At 43.5% G+C, this 20592-nt stretch overlaps 1 protein-coding gene and 1 pseudogene across 3 annotated transcripts; one reads left to right on the top strand and one right to left on the bottom strand.

The window, feature by feature from the left end:
* Positions 1-455: 455 nt before the first annotated feature.
* On the top strand, positions 456-4573 carry LOC123441355 (annotated as a pseudogene).
* A 7286-nt stretch (positions 4574-11859) lies between these two features.
* Positions 11860-20282, bottom strand: LOC123442560 (ankyrin repeat-containing protein At5g02620-like). 3 transcript variants are annotated; one of them, XM_045118641.1, is made up of 4 exons: positions 19559-20282; positions 19334-19472; positions 12772-13298; positions 11860-12662 (listed from the first exon to the last, which is right to left on the bottom strand). In XM_045118641.1, exons 1-4 carry the CDS (start codon positions 19778-19780, stop codon positions 11967-11969), a joined length of 1584 nt encoding a protein of 527 aa, XP_044974576.1. In that variant the 5' UTR covers positions 19781-20282; the 3' UTR covers positions 11860-11966. The 3 variants fall into 3 exon arrangements, with proteins under 3 accessions (XP_044974576.1, XP_044974575.1, XP_044974574.1); XM_045118640.1 differs by lacking the exons at positions 19334-19472; positions 19559-20282 and adding exons at positions 13929-14659; positions 14729-15130; XM_045118639.1 differs by lacking the exons at positions 19334-19472; positions 19559-20282 and adding an exon at positions 13929-15130.
* Positions 20283-20592: the final 310 nt, after the last annotated feature.

Raw genomic sequence — 20592 nt, 5'->3', positions numbered from 1 at the left:
ATGATATTCTTTTTACTGTAATTTTTTCTTTTCTTTTTTATACTCTTTATATTTTATTTTCATTTGTAAGCTTACATTCACTTTCCATAAGTTATAGATATTTTTTAGCAACTTTCATGATTCTTTAAATTTTTAACTGGTGCAATTCAAACCCACAAAATCTGGGAAGTGGGAGTTGAGTAAAATTACCTCCACAGCGAAGTGAAACGGGTACCGGCCGAGCATCGCCTCCACTCCTCTTCCCCTCCACAGCCCAAACCCTAACCACCACGGCCACCCAAAAAAAAAACTAGCCGCCACGGCCATAGGAGACGGCGTGCCGCAACTCGTCTGCCGGCAGAAGCCCTCCCCACCACCACGACCCGCCTTGAATCGTCTTTCTCCGCCGGGCTCGCCCTTGTCTGCCGCCGTCGTCGACCACCAGACCCCCTCCTCCGGTGGTCGGCGTCGCCGGCATGGGGGCCCTCGTTGTGTCAACGTCGTCGGGGGACTGGCTCGTCGAAGACGACATCCTCCTCAAGAACGCCATCGAGGTTTGTAACTGACACCCCCGTAGCCCCGGATCGCGGCTGCTTCTTTTTTCTTTCTTTCTTTCTTTTGTAAGGGATGCTTTAGTTTATTGAGAACCAATGAGTCTGCGATACCGCTATTCTGCGGGAAATTCCATGATCTGCATACTTATATGACAGAACTAAGAGATGCTTCTGTATGGCAGTGTTAATAATTACTCCAAAATAAGTGACTCTACTTTATACTAACTTTAGTAGAAAATTATATTTTGGAACGGAGGGAGTACATACCAAGTGTCATATTGTCAGGACAAGTTGCAATGAGGTTTCAAGATGTAGTACTAAACTAGTTTTATCACGGTTACAATTGTCTTGCACAAGTTGTACCAAACTAGTTAGGCTAATTATCAAATTATTAGGATATGTAGTGTAAGAACTCCAGAAAATTTGATCGGCTCATGTATAAATTTCTCTTCACCAATCTGTCACATACAGAGTCTGACTCAAACATTGTGTACATACATCCGATGTAATATACTCCCTCCGTTCCTAAATAGTGGAGTATAAGTCTTTTTAGAGTCTCCACTATGAACTACTCCCTCCGTTCGTAAATATAAGTCTTTTAAGAGATTTTACTAGGAGTCTACATACGAAGCAAAATGAATGAATCTACACTCTAAAGTATGTCTATATACATCCGTATGTAGTCTATTAGTGGAATATCTAAAAAGACTTATATTTAGAAACGGAGGGAGTACATATGGATGTATATAGACATACTTGAGAGGGTAGATTCATTCATTTTGCTCTGTATGTAGTTCGTAGTGGAATCTCTAGAAAGACTTATATTTAGGAACGGAGGAAGTATTTTTATAAGGATAGCTTTGTTCTACACAACTATCTTGAATAGAGAGAGCGTATCCAGTGCGACGACCAAACTTTGTGGGATATCCTTTCTCTGTACCACGCGCTGACATGTACTGTTACAAGTTGTTAAGCTTCTGTAAAATTATGCATTGCTATATAATTAAATTTATTCGAGAAACGTTATGTTGTATTCGCACATGTCAGCTTATTGGTCGTGTAACAATCAAATATGTTTGCATCAAAAAAGATGTTGTGAAGAGATAGGCCTAATGAGTGTTATTTTTGGTACCAGTGAACAAAATTGAGAAAAGCTGCTCTGGCAATTGCTTATGAAATTCTGAAAGCTGAATTTATGACCACTCCCTGTTTATTAGTAGTTGTTAAAATAATAATTTTGATGCTTGTAGACTGGTGCCTCTTTGGAGTCTTTGGTGAAAGGAGCTGTATGTTTTTCCTGTAAATTCACCCTTCAAGAAATACAAGATCGTTGGACTTCATTGCTATATGACCCAGAGATCTCAACACAAGCTTCTGCTCGAATGGTTGAGTATGAGACCGAACTTTCCACTTCCAACCCTGCCAAGCTACATAAACTTGTCAACTCGACGGCAAAAGATTTCTCATTCCAGAAACGGAAAATAGAGAGTGTCAAGAATTTATACTATGCGATGAGAAAGAGAGCATGCAATGAACCCTGTAACACCAACGACCTTGGTTTTCTCATTGCCCCTTGTTCTTGCATGGCGATTGGCAGGAAGTGTGTCTGCGGAGGCGTACCTAAACCTTCACATGATCAGCATGTAGTTCAAAATATTGAACCAGGGATGAGTACAGTGAGCTGTTATGGGCAAGCAGGTGGAAGCTACAGTGGTGCACAACAGACACATCCTGAAATAAATGGTCATTCTTTCCATGCGCAGCATCCTGTGAGCATGATAAAAGATGAGGATGCCACCCATAATGCACCATATGTCTATTCAGATGTTCAAATGTATGACACCTACACACAAAAAGTTCCTGAGCCAAGTGAAGTGAACAATGTCTCTCTTAGAGGTATCACAGAGTTTCAGGACTCTATGCAGTTTAATCAATTGGCATCTAACAAACAATGTGGCAATGAAGTAGCAGAATCAAAAGAAATGTTGATTACTGATCAAGTTGGAGCTGAACACGTCCATTTCCCTGCTAATAACAATGGAGAAGCAATCTGGAACGGGGTTGATGAAACAGACACACTCACTCTTGCTGATGGTAACAAAGTAAAGACAGCCAACAGAGACCCTCTAGCATTGCAAGCAGATGGTGGGATTTGCATGCCTGGTTTAGATGATGCAGCAATGCCAGAAGGTGATTACATGGATTTTCCCTTTTTCAGTAACAGTGATGAGTTTGATCTCCTGAATGGTGAAAATTTTCTGAATTCTCGGCATGATACAAATCAGGAAGACTTGGATGATCCTGATCCGAAAGGTGTACTGGGTGCGGACTCCGTCATGCAGAATATGTTGCACCCCGATGAGGCCAACATTTGCTATGATCAGGTAAATTCTGGCCATGTACAGCATAACGTTGAGGGTGTTTCTGAAAAGATCCTGGTCCCTACTTCACCTGAAGTATGTTATCCGGGCCAGTATGTGGAATGCATGTTAAATACGGAAGATCCTGAAATCCCTTGCAATGACGATGCTGGTACACATGGCGAGTTTTCTCCCCTGCGCCCTACTGCTTCTTTTGCGCGGAACTCCGAGTCTCCATTCCCCGCTTCAACTAGCTCTCCATTAAAGGTTGAGCGTTCCAATGGGAGTGATTTGGTCCAAATAATGAAGCTTAGTCCATCCACTTCAGAACAAAAAGATGGTTCAGTGGCACTTAATAAAGGTTGCATCCTAGGAGCTATGCCCTCTGAAGGTCCTTCAACTTCCAGTGCACTTATGCATGGTAGTATTGACACGAATGATGAGAGCGCATGCATGCTAGCTTTACCTGCTATTCATCCATCTGGATTTGGTGAAGGACCATCGTGCAGTTTAGGACAGCACAATTTTTTTGATAACGCCCAAAGTTTGATTTTGTACAATTCTGTTCAAGTGCCTGATCACATGAATTACAACTCACATGATAATCAATCAGAATTGCAAGATGCCTCTGCTCTACAGAACTGTATGTCATCACATGCACCGGCATCAGCACCAGCTCCACCAGAAGAATGTTTGGACATGGAAAATGATATTCCAAACTACTACGATCTAGAAGCCCTAGTATGTATCTGTTAACTTAGATATAATAGAGCCTTTCACCATGTTACTTCTGATTCACCCTTTTTCGGTTCATTGCAGATACTTGATCAGGATCTAATCCCGTGGGACCAGGGCAGGCTGATTCATCTCACCCTGCAGGTAAATACGAACCATCTATCAAATTATTCTGAATGTGGTTAAGGATATGCAAGTTTGTATAGAGATGCACGTCTTAAGGCTAGCATGAGTAACATTATATATGATGACAGAGTTGTCCAAAAAAACGTATTGTGCTAAACTAAGAGTCCTATTGCGCTGAAATAATGGTCCCATTGTTGCGACAATACTTCACCATCAGTGCTTATAGTCTGTAAAAATGGGACTAGTCATCAGTTCGTCACACGGATGGGGTATTGGTCAGCTGGTAGGCTTAAGGAGGAGAAGATATTTTGTTCTGGGTTCTGGCACTAGTATAAGGTGTGTGGACCCACTATCTTAACTGGATGTGGCCCTTTCCCTCTTAGTGGCAATTTGAATGCAAACCACGTGTCATAGAACAGTAAAAACTGACCAAGCTTAGTCCATGCACACCAAGGAACGGGACTTGGTACATAACTTGGCTCTTCAGCAAGATGTGCCTGATCAACATAGATGTTACCTAACTCAATCAGGGTCTTACACTAGTAAGTCGGCTTACAGTGCTTATTTTCTTTTCTCCGTCAAGTTTGCGCCATGGAGACGGGTTTGAAAATCATGGGCTCACTCCACTGCAAATTCTTTATCTGTCCGGCAATCAAGAATAGATGGTAGACATCCGATCACTTGGCGTATATAGGGGCTTGGGCTCCCGCATCCTACTGCTTGTCCCTCGTGCGATCAAGGAGAGGAGACAATCTAACGTTATCCCTATTTCTTGTGTCTTTACAAGGCATGTTTGGATGGTTATCCTACAAAAATTAGGCCTGGCTGCTCTTGCCCCTCAACCTGATGCATCACGTTTCTCAATTGGTGGTATAGTTAGGCATTTGCGTACCCTTTTTAGAATTTTAGTTTTTTTTAGAAGATATATTCATGTGCACCCTTTTTAGAATTTTAGTTTTTTTTCCTTTTTATGTGACCTTTCCACATGTGCCTTTTTTCGTTTTTAGAAATTTTAGAACATACGTAATATATTGTAATAGTAATCAACATAAATCTAGAATCTTATTGTCTTAAAATGTTTTTTAACTATAAAAATGTATGCATAGTTTAAAATGTGTTAATTTAAATATGAGAATGTATAAAATCCTTGGGGCACACTAGGCTGTCATATATTTTTCTACGGATATTTTAAAAAATAATTTCATTCAAAAATATATCTTTTGAAAAACACATTTACTTTATTAAAATACATGGACACTTTTTACAACTAGAAATACATTTCCTAAAAGCATGAATACTTTATATACTACCTGAATATCTTGTAATTTCCAAAATGAAAAAACAACTAATAGTTGGAAAATGGGTTGCACTAGCTTTACTCCATTTAACTCAACGGTCTTGTCAGGTAGATAAATTGTGCTAGTGATGATGAATAGACAATAATTTTACCTCGTGGAAGTGGTTACACATGTCTTTTGTGGAGCACAGTCCCCTGGTTCGAATCTCAGCCTAACCATATTTTTGTTTATTATGGTTGTGTACTAACAGGTGGGACCCGATGGTCAGTGAGACACACTCTTTGTGTCAGTCTATCCGGCACTGCAAGTGAGCCCCGCGCCATGCTTACATGTCTAGTCAGCAATACATAAGTATCTAGACGTGATTTGATCCGTATTTGAACCATATTGCCAAGTTTTGGAACCAATTCGGTGTATTTTTCAAGTTCAGGCACCAAAGTGAACATCGATGGCAAGTTTGGGCACCATTAGTGTTATTACCTCTTAATTTTTTGCCAAATAGTAATGTTTCCTTATAGTGGACACTAAATTACTCCCTCCATCACAGTTTGTAGGGCGTCTCTCGCAAAGCTCTGGACTCAAGGTGATTTGTGATAGGCAGGAAATAAGGAGGCGATGGAGCTGCGTAATTGAAGGAGGGGCGCCTAATGAATCGCTAAAAAAACGCTTTGTAACCTCCCCCTCGAGTAAAAGAAGGAACCGGTAGCATGCATTGGTGGAGCGAAATTTTAGCGAGTTTCTTCTTCCTCCAGCGACCTCCTTTCTCCCCGCGCACTTTCCTTTCTCCCCGCGCTCTTTCCTTTCTCCCCCGCTTGGTTTCCATCTAAATCTCCCTCCGATCTGCGCTGCCAAATCCAAAACGAAAATTTTCCGTCTCACCGGATGATCGGGTGCTCCTTCCTTCTCCATCGACACGGCTGGTTTCGAGCGTCTTCCTCCTCCGACTACTTTGCCTCGACGGCGCATCGGCCTCGCACGCCCATCTCACGCTCCGGCACCTAACGAGGCCGGTTCCTCGAACTGGAGTGCCTCCGTCGGCGAGGCCGGTACAGGCAGCGGAGGGATCGGTAGTTCTACGTTCGTGGGGTTTAACCTCATCAATGGCAGCGGCGGGATCTCGTTTGGCAGTGGCGGTGGCGACGTGATCTCGTTTGGCGGCGGCGGCAGCGGGTCCCCGGGCTTCACGTTCAGTACCGGCGCCGGTGGCAATCGGAGAGAAGGATCCTCCCATGATGGAAGCACAGAAGGTAAACCCTAATTTTTCTGTATAGACAGATCATGCATGTATAGACAGATCTGTTTGACGTAGATCATGCAATTTTTTTGACGTTGATCATGTATAGACAGTTCATGCATGCATAGACAGATTTGTGCACCATGTATAGACAGAGCTGCATAGACAGATCATGCGATTTTGCTGCGATTTTTCTGTTTTTGCATGATTTTGCCGTACTCATGTATAGACAGAGCTGCGATTTTGCTGTACTCATGTATAGACAGATCATGCGATTTTTCTGTTTTTGTTGTATAGACAGATCATTTTCATGCACATTATCAACAAAAATCACATGGTTAATATGCTTCATTTTCTGTTACAACAAGGAATTGGTGGAAATGAGGGTACCATTGGCTACCGAGGGTTTGGATACAACCCAAAATTTTCCCATGCCGACGAATACCCTCCTAGTCAAGAGGCTGTTCGAACCCAAAGACAACCTATCGATTTGAGTAAGCTCATTTAGCACATTTTTGTCTTTCCCTAACATTCCATATTTTTTGTTTGTCTAATTATTTTTCCAATGCATCTAGATGTTTTGTCGAACAAGGAGACAAGAAGACAGTACCGTATCGATGACAGGCGTCACATATATACTGAGATCATTGCCCGTAATGGTACGGGTAATAGGTTGAAGCATGGAGTTTCTAAAGCTGTTGCACTAGCTTGTAAATGTCCTAGGAGGATAGTGCAAAGGGTATGGCAGCAGGCTAAAAAAGGTGGCGGCATTACTGGGGTAAAAAACAATCGGAAGCTCAAATCAGGAAGGAAGAAGATTAATTTTGACTTAAATGCATTGGAGGCCATCCCACGTGGAGAGAGAACAACATTAGAACAAGTTGCTGGACATATGAACGTGTCTACTTCCACTGTTTGGCGGAGGTGAGTGTTATACATTGATATATGTCAATTTTCTACATGTCAAATGTGTATGTCATTGATATATTGGTTGTTATATTTTTCTTGTAGGTTGAAGATGAAGGAAATTAAACGAATAACGAGTGAATTGAAGCCTGCCTTGACTGCTGCAAATGAAAGGGCTCGTGTGGAGTATGCTCTAAAGCATCTTGAGCCATGTAGCCTAACGTCCCTAGGCGGTAACAATCCCACATTTAGGGCTGATATGGATGTGGTTCATATAGATGCGAAATGGTTTTATCACACGCGAAAGACCCAGAACATGTATTTGAGCCATAGAGAGAATGCACCACACCGGGAATGTAAACATAAAAACCACATTCAAAAAATTATGTTCTTGTGCGCAATGGCTAGACCGAGGTATGATGCTCAAGGCAATTGTGTTTTTGATGGCAAGATTGGGGTTTGGGCTTACACAGAGTGGGTGCAAGCTAAAAAGAAGAGGTTTGGGCTTACACAGAGTGGGTGCACACCTCACAAGTTGAGGTCGGGTTGGAGTAGGTTTTGCATACCATCTCTTGCTCTTGCACCATCTCCTTCACGGCATGAACTTCCACCACGCCTTGCACCTCCTCCATGGCAGCAACTTCCACCACGCCTTGCACCTCCTCCATGGCAGCAACCTCCACCACGCCTTGCACCTCCTCGATGGCAATCTCCACCACAAGGGAGCCGAAGGAGAGAGAGGGGGAGAAACTGAAAGGGAGCAATCTCCACCACGCATGGCAGAGGTTTTATACCTCACATGGCAGCCGAAGGAGAGAGAGAGAATGCCTCACATGCACTCATGTTCACACTTGTATGCCTCACATGCACTCATGTTCACACTTGCATGCGGGAGGACAAAACAATTCCCACTAGCACTTGTGTTCACACTTGCATGCCTCACATGCACTCATGTTCACACTTGCATGCGGGAGGACAAAACAATTCCCACTAGCACTTGTGTTCATACTTGCATGCCTCACATGCACTCATGTTCACACTTGCATGCGGAAGGACAAAACAAATCATGTTCTCACTAACCAGACGCTTGAAGAAGAAACAGAAGAGTACTAATGCGCCCCAATTAATAGGAGTAGTTAAGGAGGTGCGCTCTATTTTCATGGGATTGTGAAAAAATCTGTTTTTGAAGAGGCGCCCTACAAACTGTGATGGAAGGAGTAGCATGACCTGGTAGTTATTGGCTATGAATCCATGTTCACGTCTGTGGTTTGAATCCCGCTTCTCCCAAATTAACGTGATAACCTGTTTCCTTTTTTTTTTTTTGCACTTTTTGTATTTTGTACTCACTCCGTTTCTAAATATAAGTCTTTTATGAGATTTCACTAGGAGTCTACGAAGCAAAATGAGTGAATCTATATTTTAAAGTATGTCTACATACATCCGTATGTAGTTTACTAGTAGAATCTCTACAAAGACTTGTATTTAGGAACGGAGGGAGTAGCAGTTTACTGGGCTGGCTGCTGCAAGTGGCTTGCGAGCACCAGCTAGTCTAAGCGGCGTCGAGGGCACCAAACAGCTCCCTTGTTCGATTCCTCACGATTTGTGTCCGGAGATCCTATACGCTGCTTACTGCGGCAGCCAGTCGGTGCTTTGCACAGGGCGTTCCCCGACTCTGCGCGTGTGTGTAATGTAGTCTTTTCTCTGATTCTTTTTCCTGTTATTTAATTCATTTTGTATTTATATTTAATTCCTTTCCCTTCTCTTTCTTGTTCTGCAAAGTTTTTTTTCAAAATTTCAAAAGATGTTCAGAAGCTCAAAAAATGTTCCTATTTTTTTATTCACAAATTCAAAAGATCTTTGCATATTTTAAAAAACAATGTTCACCTTTCAGAAAGTATTCATAACTTCAAAAAATGTTTGGGATTTTCAAAAAATGTTCGTGTTTTTAAATTTGTTACTAAGTTTCATAAAAGGTTTTCATGATTTTAAATTGTGAATAAATTTGATAAAGAGATTTTTTTCAAAATTCCTGGACACTTTATGAAACACAAACATTTTTTATGAAAATCATGATTTTTTTAGAATGAGACTATTTTTTTCAAACACAAACATTTTATGAATATCATGAACATATTTTAACAAAGAAAACAATTTTTTAAACTCACATTATTTTTATGAAATCATGATTTTTTTTGTTGAAAACAAGAACATTTTTTATAATCCTTGATCTGTTTTCAAAAAACGTTTTTTTTTAAATTGTGCAGTTTTTTTATTTCGAGAACAATTTTTGAAACACGGACATTTTGGAGATGTGAATACATTTTTGAAGCAAGAACATTTTTTTGCAATTCCTGATTATTTTCTAAAGCACGAACATTAAAATAAAAATTGTGAACACAAGAACATTTTTTTGGAATCCAGAACAAAAATTTGAAATTGTGAAACAAAAGGAATAGGAAAAGGAAAAAAATAAAAACGAAAACTATAACATTTTTTTAAAACAAGAACATTTTTTGAAAATCCGGATGGTTTTTGAAAATCCCAAACATTTATTGAAGCTATGAATAGTTTTTGAAAAATGACAATTATTTGAAACTTAAAACATCTTAAAAGGGAGAACATGTTTTGAATTTTAAGAACAATTGTCAAACATGAACTTAGTTTAAAAAACATATAAATTGGTTCAGGAAACCTCCTGGCTAAGCGAAACTGAGTTGGTCAAATCGAGTCGGGGGGGGGGGGGGGGGGGGGGGCGGCGCCTGACACTTTGACGCAAAACGAATAGGATTTTCCATTTGTGTCATTGAGCGGCTGATATACCGGCTGCTGGGCTTGTTTTAGTGCAAGTTGGTAGGCCCTAATGCTATCATGTTATTCATGTGGGCTTTATTAGCGGCCAGATAGACTCATAGTGCATCCCATGGAAGGAAAAAACAGAAGCAAACATATGTTTCTAAAAACAAAGCAAACAATTGGTGATATGCGAAAAATGGCTGACTAGTGTAATTGCACAATTTTAATAGTGTATACATGTGAGCGCACCCACCCACGATATATCCATGGGCAAAGAATGCACTCTATATATGTGTCGAGTAGCGGAGCTTGGACCAAATCTCTGGTGGGGCAATGGGCTAAGGAGGGCTGGAATTATGAGGTTCAGACTGAAATACTAAGAGAATTCCTCATGGGCTTGCGGGGCGGTGACCCAGGTTGACCACCATGAAGCTCCGTCACTGTATGTGCGTAACTCACGACACATAATGAAGTGCAATTAGTCTAAAGGCATGTGTTTATGCGATCATGATCCTTCGTTTTTTACAAACACTCATTTTCAACCCCTTCACATGTTTGTCTCCCTGTAGGCATCCGACCTGGCAATGAATACGAGCCTCTCATTGCGGTGACGTCAAGTGATGAACAATGCGTGGCGGATGACGGAACACCTCATAGTTGGCATGGTCACCCAACCGACATGCCACATTGCTCCTCCTTGTGTACTACCAACTATGCCCACTATTTGTGTGTGTGTGTGACAACTCCCCCCTCCCTTTTCTCCCGAGCGTAACCACGATATTCGTTAGGCTTGTGCAATTGAGGCATCATGCAGTGAAAATCTTAATTGTGTTATTGTGTGCAAGCAAATAATATGCATTTGGGAATTATAAAGTAACAACAATGGTTGTAGGATCATAACGATATATGTAAGGTCACATATAAGACATGCACAGGATTACACTCATCTTTTTAATTGTGCGGGGTTATAAGAATGCGACCAACATGGATGGACTGGTCCCCCGCTTGGGTCAAGCAAGGGAGATTTTCGTTTAAGAGAAGTAAAGTAGAGTGAATGACATGACACATCTAGACGTGAGAATGGTTATTAAAAAACCGGGTGACACGGTTCGGTTCTTACTTTGGGTTTGATTGGTTCAGGTTTTATTGGGCTAAGCTTTTTTTTTTAGTTTGGTTTTGGTTTGGGTATGTGGAGAAACCAGTATGGATATAGTTGGTTATGGGTTTAAACAATTTAGTTATTAACGGTTATATACTATGGATCCAAATCGGTTTCTGGGCATTGGTTATGTGCAATAACCAACGACGACCGACAACGAGTATCTTTGATCCGCGTCTATGCTGTGATGCACTATGTAATTATGTATTATGGGGAAACACCACATACAAATTGGAAGTGTTTGTTTGTGCTTTGGATAAGCAATTTGGTTTTAATACACTTGCCAGTGAGCTTTTCAGCCATGGACATTGCCTTTTTACCTCTTGCTGTGTGATAACTGTATATCAAGGATAACATTGTTCCCAAATTATTATAGATGTTCCCAAATTTGTGCAATCGTATGTACATTGAAGCAAACCCATAGCTATGTATTGGGTTTAAACCCACGGTTATGTGTTGGATTTAAATTGGTTTGGATGGAAAAAGTGATGGATTCAGTTTTGGTTGGGCTGAAAATGACATTAAATGGGTATGGTTTTGAAAGATACATGTATGGGTATGGTTCAAGGATGGTTAAGTATCACATCACAAAGCTCCTAGCTCCCCCAAAAGTAATCTCCTTAAATACTTGTGTAAAACAAAAATATATATTCAAACGTTCACTCTATAAAGTTTGTAACCATGATCTCTCAAAATTCTTTTGTACAAAAGGAAATGTTAAGTCACACACAAATATGCTTATTCATAATTACAGAAACATCAAATGTTGGCAATTAAGAAGACTCATGTTTAAACTAGTAGGACAGTATGATCTGAGCCATTCTACCTAGGCAGACGGCCAGCGACACTAATTAATACAAGTACTATTGTATTTACAATGATGAACACAATCACATTGAAGGCATAATATACAACAAAGGGGAACTGTCGACTTATGCGTCTTTTGGAACGCCGTAGAGGTGCAGAACAACCGCCAACCAAAAACCGCACAACACCTAGGAACGATCCGGGGGTTGCAAAGCTTGCAAGCAGTGTCATCAAGATGTACAACCCACCGTACATCAGCTGAGACAGTGCGATCTTCATGGGGTTCTTGTCGCTCACCACGGCGGCTATAGCCATGAAGAAGGCTAGCATCATGCTATTCAGTGCCACCCAAAGGAAATGCATTGAAACAATGAAGCCTATCCAGGAGCGATTTGTCCGTGAAGCTCTCCCGTAGATAAGCAGTATTGTTGCAACCACGGATGTGGTCACGGCAATGGTGTCCAACACCAAGAAGGCATTGTAGAAGCGATCCCCGTCAAGATTTGCCTTTCCATCAGATCCGTATGATCCAGGCACGTTGAACGCTGCAGAGAAGGCGATCGTCGCTACGAGTGTGGAGACAATCGCAAGATTTTTCGATGTCGTCTCTCGCCATTTTATGATATCCTGGCCCTTCCATTTCTCTATATGGTCTTGCCTCTCTGGCCTGAACCGCGCTCCAGCAATATACAGTTTCACCACTAGCTTTATCTGCATATTCATAATCAAACATTATGTATATGAACTACATGTGTATTTGTCTCTTGTTTTCTTAGTACCATGAATTATAGCATCAGGCGGAAATGAATAGTGCAATTACCATTGAGTAGAAACCAGTTGAGTCCTCTATGAGATCAGATGGTGTCCGTCCAGCATTGTTCATCATGTGGGTATGCACCTTGTTACACGCTAACAGCTTGGAGATGACCTTGTGCTCCCCTGCCGCCACGGCCAAATGCAGCGGCGTGTTCCCTTCCTTGTCTTGCATGTTCAAAAGATGTTCCAGCATCTTGCTTTTGATAACATAGGACACAACGGAAGAGCGGCCCTTCATGGCTGCGACATGCACAAAGCTTCTGCCCCGGTTATCGCGGATGTCGGCGCAAGAAGGGTATAGTTCCAGCAGCAGGCGGACGGCGGCTACATGGCCCATCAGCGCCGCGGCATGTAGAGCTGAGACGCCGTCACTGTCCTGCAGATATGCGGTGCTCGGTGGTGAATGTGTTAAGAGCGCTTCGATGATCGAGCAGTCGCCGTCGGATGCGGTGAAATGCACCGGGCTGCTTTTGTTTGTGTCAAGGTTGTTGGTGAGTGATGGCCTCCATTGCAAGAGCAAATCGACCATTTCTGCAGATGATCGAAAGGGTGGTTTGTTACGTTTGTCTATGATTGAGAATTTGTTCAACTGTTGGCAAAGTGTAGGGGATATCAGATGATCTATCTTAGGAATATAGAAATTCAATTCAAAACTTCAAGGAACTGCAATAACACTGAATTCAGGACCGCATGAAAGAAAATTCACAGGATGGGAAAAGATGGACATCAATTGATGCACAGGCCGAAGGTTTAACCTCCTTTTTCAAAAAAAAAAACACGAAAGAAAATTCGCAGGATGGGAAAAGTTGGACACGTTTAGCTAGGATGGACAAATTGTTTGCGTTATCTTGTGCACAAATGGGGCAGTTCCATCGGCACGGTTTGCCAAATTACTTACTTTTTAAAATAACAAACGTTGATCTGCAAGGCACCATGTAGAATTTTAAATTTAAGTTGACCTTGTATATATGTGCACACATGTCACAACTCCATATGCGTCACACCGAAAATGGTCAACCTCTCACAGCTATAGGTTAATTCTACTATTAAATGCCCATTGATCAATCAGCGTGTTCCCGTCCTCCATTTTGACCACAGATGTTAACATGAATGAAGCATGGATTTTTTGTGGTGCGACCAGAACGATTGAAGAAAACAAACCTGAACTTTGGAGGACGGCGGCGTGCAGAGCATTCTGCGAGTTGGGTCCGGCGGCCGACGCGTCGCCGTGCGAGACGAAGACGATGGCTCTGACCGCGTCCACCGACCCGCTCATCACCGCCAGGTACAGAGCCGACACGCCGGCGCCGTCCACCTCCGCGGCGAGCTCCGGCGCAAGCTTCATGAGCCTCTCCACGGCCTCGTGGTGCCCGTGCCTCGCGGCCAGGTGCAGCGCCGTGTCGCCGGCGTCGTTCCTGCCGCGGAGGATCCCGCGGAGCGCGTCCTCCTCGACGTTCGCCCGGGCGAGGCGGACGACGGCCTCCACGGCGTCCGCGTGGCCGGCCCTCGCCGCGGTGTGCAGCGGCGTGTCCAGCGCCTTGTTCAACGAGGAGAGGAGGGAGCTGTCGTGGTAGCAGAGCTCGGCGATGAGCCCCCCGTGGCCCTGCCCGGCGGCGACGTGCAGGAGCGTGCTCCCGTCTCCGGTGACCTCCTGGGTCGTACACGGTCGCCCATGGTGATCAACCACGATAACTTTCGAGTGCGCTGCCGGCGGGTCGCCGCTTCTTCCCGCCAGGAGGCCGGCGACCTCCTGGGTGTGACCCTCGAACGCCGCCATGTAGAGCCGGGAGCACATGAAGGAGTTCTCACCATCTTTGCAGTCACCGGCTGCTGGTCTTCGAGGGTTTGTATTCATGGAGGAAATGGATCATGGCTCGCAATAAGTCGTCTTTCTGTTGAAGATGGACATGAATTCTGGTTCTGGGGGTTTATATTCATGGAGGAAATGGATCATGACTCACAAGGCAAGGAGTCGGTCAGAGGAATCCTCTCCGTCCAGACGACCATTCATTTGACATGTATTCCGTTGAATGGGGTTTACAGGTGGTACTCGAGAGGCTGGCATTGTCAAAGATGACAGTGGACACGTTGCTCTCTCGACTCTCGTGCTAATGGCTGCTCCAAATAAATAACTGATGCCCCGTCTTTCGTAGACTTTTTTTTGCAAGTCAGGAGCTATATTGATTAATCAAAACAGACAACTTCAATGAAACGATCCATTTTGTCCGCAGCTATCTATTTGGGTTCGCGCCGATAAAAATGATGAACCAACATGCGGTTCATTGCCATTTTTTACCCGTTTTGTGTCCGCGCGGATCCATTTCTGTCTTAAAATTATGGTTGATTTTCGTCAAAAACGGACACAAAACGGACTTTTTTGTGTTCTCTTTGTCCGTGTATGTCCACTGCATGTACTCACTCCGTTCCTAAATAAGTAATTCGTGATCTTCACAGTGACATGTACTCCCTACGTCTCTAAATAATTATAGTTGGGGAGAACTAGTCTAACTCCCCTCAACTACAATTATTTTGGTAGTGAGAAAGTACAAGGTAGTTCAGTTTTTCGTCCGTTTGGGAGACAATAAATTCTACATCAGGGTGAAGGTATGCACCGTGGACGACCATGCTCCTCCCCTCCTCGATGGAGGGAAATCATGGTGGATCGCTGGTACCACGCCGATCCATGGGTGACCGCTCAATCTGTCAATGGGGGTGTGTACTGGATCCTCAATGTCACTGACCTGGAGCGGCACCCACGTTGCCTCCTCCGCTTCGACTTGGATGATGAGGCGTTGAGCGTCACCCATCTTCCTTCAGATCTGTCGGGCCTCGGAATCGACAATGGCAACAAAGACGCTAAACAATTCAACTTGAGTATGTTGGACGGGGAGTTGTGTCTAACAGGCTATCCCGTCAATGACACTAGTGACATGCATCGGTTGATGATGGTATGGACGCTCGTGGAAGACAGGGCAAGCTTCGTGTGGGAACCGTGTTACACGTTGTATGACATGAACCTGTGCCACGCAATCGCTCTAGGGATGATAATGGGTAGGGTATGGGCGGGTACGGCCTTCTTCTGGCCAAATCCATACCCACGAAAAATTTCTATATCCATCCATTTCAATATTCATTGCATAAATTGGCATCCATGCACATATTCATCGGGTATCCTATATCCAGTGGGTATCTAATCGGTATAATACATAGCATTTAATTCTTTAAAAGAAGAGAAATGGCTTTGAAATTCAAGTGACGATAGACGAGCAGTATAGCATTGACACGACCTTCTATGGTGGTGGCTTCTTCGAGTATAGCATTGACACAACTTTCCATGATGGTGGCTTCTTGAAGGCATCAAGGGAGTACGTGCGACGGTTGGTGGAAGCCCGACACAATGGGAAGGCTGTGGTGGGAATGAGGGATCGATGGATCGAGAGTTTGACAGGAATTCAATAGCGAGGAGTCAAGATTTCATCTTTTCGAAGAGTCATATAGGACGTAAGAGGAGTGGCAAGCTGGTGATTACTGGCCTATGAGCTATAGACGGTTTAAGGAATTAAGAATTAGGGTGTGCGAGAAGAGTTAGATGTTGACCCCACATGTGATAGGAGTTATTTTTATTTATTAACCTTTTCTGGGTATCTATTGGATTATCTATGGACATAATTTCATAACCATACCTTACTCATATATTTTGCAGATATGGATACCCATTATCGATGTGTATAAAATCTTTTCAAGTCTTGTCCATGTCCTTTATTTTCGGATAAGGTACCCGCAGATACCAATACCACGGACAAAACTGTCATCCCTAAACCGCTCTTCTAAAGTTCTTCCGGGCACCCTGATGCTATGGTCCAACGGCAAGTTGTGCTTCTACGATCTGCAGCCACGTGAGCTGACAAATGCCTGTGAGTTGAGCAGGCTGAGATACCGGCGTCATCGGTCAGCCGAACTTGAGCCTATTTGGAAGGATGTGTCCTTCAACGTCATGCCCTACGTGGGGAAAAAAAATATAGAAGTGTTAAGACAGACACGCATGCCAACAGAAAGGGAGGCTGCCGCCTTGGCTAACCCTACCCGTCGCCCTCAAAAAAGCTAGGGCTCCACCGCCTCCCGCCGACATTGTCGTTGGTCCGTCCCGTCTCCGGTGGCCTTAGGGTCATGGAGACGGAGTGAATCTCGGCCCTTGTCGGTGGGTGGGCTCCGTTGTTAGATCTATATTTAAGTTTTGTTAGGGTTTGTGTTCTGTTTAGGAAGATGAGATGGTGGCGGCTCCCTGAAGAAGGAATAAAGGTTTCGTCGCCCAGCCCCCGTTCCAGTGATGCGTCTAGCATCATTGATGGGTGCGTGGAGGTGTGTCTCCGACGAATCTATCTTTGGTGGATTTGTTCGGATCTGTTCGTTGTTCGTCTTTGTTCGTGTGTTTTTAGGTTGGATAATTCCGATCTACACTCTTCATTTGCGATGGTTGTTGTTCTAGTGTGTTGGTCCTATGGGGCCTTAGCACGACAACTTCCCGACTGTCAACTACAACAACGTTTGCCCGACTCCAACAAGGGAGGGGCGATGACAGCGGCGCAACTTCGGCTCGCTTTAGTGCTTGTAGTCATCGCTAGGTGGTCTTCGAATCTGGATGTAATTTTTATTATTTCTAGTTTTCGTTGTACTACCATGATTGAAGATGAATAGATTAAAAGTTTTTCCCGTAAAAAAAATACCCTACGTGGAAAATCTTGTTCCACTTGGTGCTCACCCGGCCTCAGGTAGCTACCTCCCCCCCCCCCAATACCCATTTTTTAGGTATTCCTTTTTCTTCTCGTGAACTTGTTTTATCCGTAATGAAGATGGCCTTTTCTATCTAGCATAACTCTCTTTGTACCTAAATAATTATAGTTGGAAAAACTAAATTAATTTTTCACAATATAATTATTTAGATACAGAAAAAATATACTATATAGAAATAACATAAAAGAAGTGAGTTATGGAGATCCCATAAATCCCACCAGTTCAACGTGTATATCCCACTGTCTATGTCGCTTCGGTGTTTACCATCAAACACCTCCGCAAATTAACATTATGCCCAATATCAACATCAAACGTTAACCAAACAATTATATTCTACCAAATATTAACATGCCGTCTATATCTTTTGTAATATTATTAGGAAAAGTGCCCGTGCGTTGCAACGGGAGAATATAAATCTAGGGAAACAATACACCTCAACGACAAAGGAAGGTAGAAAATATTTTGCAAAAAATGGAGTGTCTGCTTGTGATTCGTTCCTGGTTTATCTCTTGAATGTAAAGAAATGAGACAATTTGTCCGATGAAGCTATTTCACATTTAACAATGCGCAGACCCTTTAAGCTACATGAAGCAACCATGATGTATATATTGCCTTCAGCATGATCGAATTATGTCCACTGAAAAAGTACACACATGGGGTTTCCAATTACCAAAGCCAAACATACCATTATTTCAGTCATAAATGCAGAACATATATCATATGTACGAATGAATTATTATCCCCGATGGTCGACAAAGCAAACTGCTCATAGAACAATTCATACTATGATATTATGGGCATATAATAAAGCATTTTGAGAAGCATAGAATTAAGCAAAGAGACCATGAATTTATTTTGGTACCTTTCTTCTCCAGCTATCACTTCAGGCATCAAAATGTTGATGTGCCATTTGGTGTCCGAAGTACATTTGAATGCTAGCATGCCTGAAAACTATACCGACATTTTTTTCTATTAGGACCTTCTTTCAAGTAGGTAAGTATTTTCCAGATAACAACTTTGATTTAACTTAAAATTGATCAATCGGCGTGCCAACAAATAGAGCTATAGAATTCAGTGAAGTATGTACTCATGTACTCCTTGTGATTTAAAGAGTAAACTTCCAATGACAACACTACCTCTCACATCCTTTAGCAGCGGGACTCCATTGACTAAATCATGTTGATGTAAAAAAGAGAAAGTGATTACTACAGGGAAGTTATAGAATAAACTGGACCATTTGGTCTTATATTCAGTGAGCAAATGATCTCAAGAGAATCACGCTTCTGAGCATCTAAAAGAGCCACCACCAAACTTATGAGACATCTCTGAACCTAGGCAGGTTAGACAGATACTGTTTCTTCAGTCTCATCAGCAAGGCATCATAATTTTAATCGAAACAGGATAAGAAAAGCGAGCAGCAATATTTAACAGCAAGCCAGCAATACTAAACAGATATAAGCAATACTTGTATGTCACAGGATAACACAACTGAGCGCTAATTCTGAGCAGCTACAAAATTAGTTGGACCATTTGGTGTGACGCTCAATGAGCTCTCATAATCTCAAGAATCCTGGCCCTGGATATTTATTTACACCAACTGACGGTCGATCAAATCAAACTATGGTGTAGAAGTAAAATGTTAAGTGAAACAGTGTTGGTTTGAGTGGCAACTGGCCCGATTTCTTCAGTTTCGTCAGCAACAGCAAAGATATCATCAATCAATCGATCAATCTAGCGGAAATTCGTTTTAGGCTTGGTTTGGGGTAGTGCGGTACCGGCGGTGAAGGGGAGGGAAGCGGGGTAGACGCCCTTGCGGAAGCAGACGTCGATGAAGTTGACGCCGATGGCGGTGTTCGAGATCCGGATCTCGCCGTCTCCCGGCTCGCCCACCACCACCTCCTCCCACTGCAGCGCCTGCGCAACATCACTCGAGATCCATTAGAGGACAGAACCCACCCATGCCCATGCCCCTGCCTGGGGAAGAAAAGGTTTGTGCTTGCCTCGGGGCCGCCGAGCTCGTGGACCCTGATGGCCTTCACTATCTCCGCCGTGGAGCAGCAGCAGCAGCAGCGGAGGCGGTGGCCGGTAGCAGGAGGGCGCGAGTTGGAGCGGCAGGGGAGGAAGAGGAGAAGACGAATTGGAACGATGGAGTGGAGCAGGGCGTCAATGTCATCGCGGCCCACGTCGTCTACCTCACGGTGCCACCTTCCATCCACACCCATCCGCTCGCCTTCGCTGGTCGCCGCCGACGACGCTCGCCCCCGCAGCAGCTCTGCCCCAGCCCGCTCGCCCCTGCCTCCCTACTTCTCTCCGGCGGCGCATCTTCGGGACAGGACGATCGGGGGCGGCGGTCCAGCTTCGGGAGAGGATGGGAGAAGAGGGGAGGAGAAAGAGGCCTGGAGGCAGGCTCCGGCGGCCGCCTGGCGTGCAGAGTTGGATCGGGGCGCTTACCCACAATTCTATAAGGAAGTCCATTTATTGAATGGACTTCGCTGGAACGGGCAGGCAGCCAGCGCGAGATGCGGCGGCGGGAGGCTCGAGGCGCGAGGAATACTCGCGGATCTAGGAGCGGCGTCGAGGGATCTGGCGGCTGATGCGGCAGCTTGCTTCGATGGCGATGACGGTGGCGGTCGTCGGTGCCACGCCGGAGACGGCAGTGAGCAACCGGAATGCATAAGAGGAGAAGAGGAGACGCGGGGTCGTGAACTGGGAGAAGGGGGTTTGTGTAAAACATAATCGTTTTATCCACTTAAATTGGTAGTGTGGGTTGAATATGTACAATGTTAGATGCTTTTCTGTAAAACTGCCACGTCGTACGACAGAAGCAATAGGTGCTTTATTATTAGAGAGAAAAGTATCTAATATTAACATGTCATTTATATCTTGTGTAATAAAATTAACATTCAGAATGACAATGAATATATATTTGAATTACAAGATCATGATTTTAAAATACCCGATGTTTTTTTCTAATACATGATTAACATGTTGTTATATATGATAACCTACAAAATTAACCAGAAGAGAAAAAGAA

Source organism: Hordeum vulgare, chromosome 3H (assembly GCF_904849725.1).
Source record: "Hordeum vulgare subsp. vulgare chromosome 3H, MorexV3_pseudomolecules_assembly, whole genome shotgun sequence".
NCBI lineage: Eukaryota > Viridiplantae > Streptophyta > Magnoliopsida > Poales > Poaceae > Hordeum > Hordeum vulgare.
Note: the sequence above shows the minus strand (reverse complement) of the source record. Positions and strands in the feature narration are given on the sequence as shown.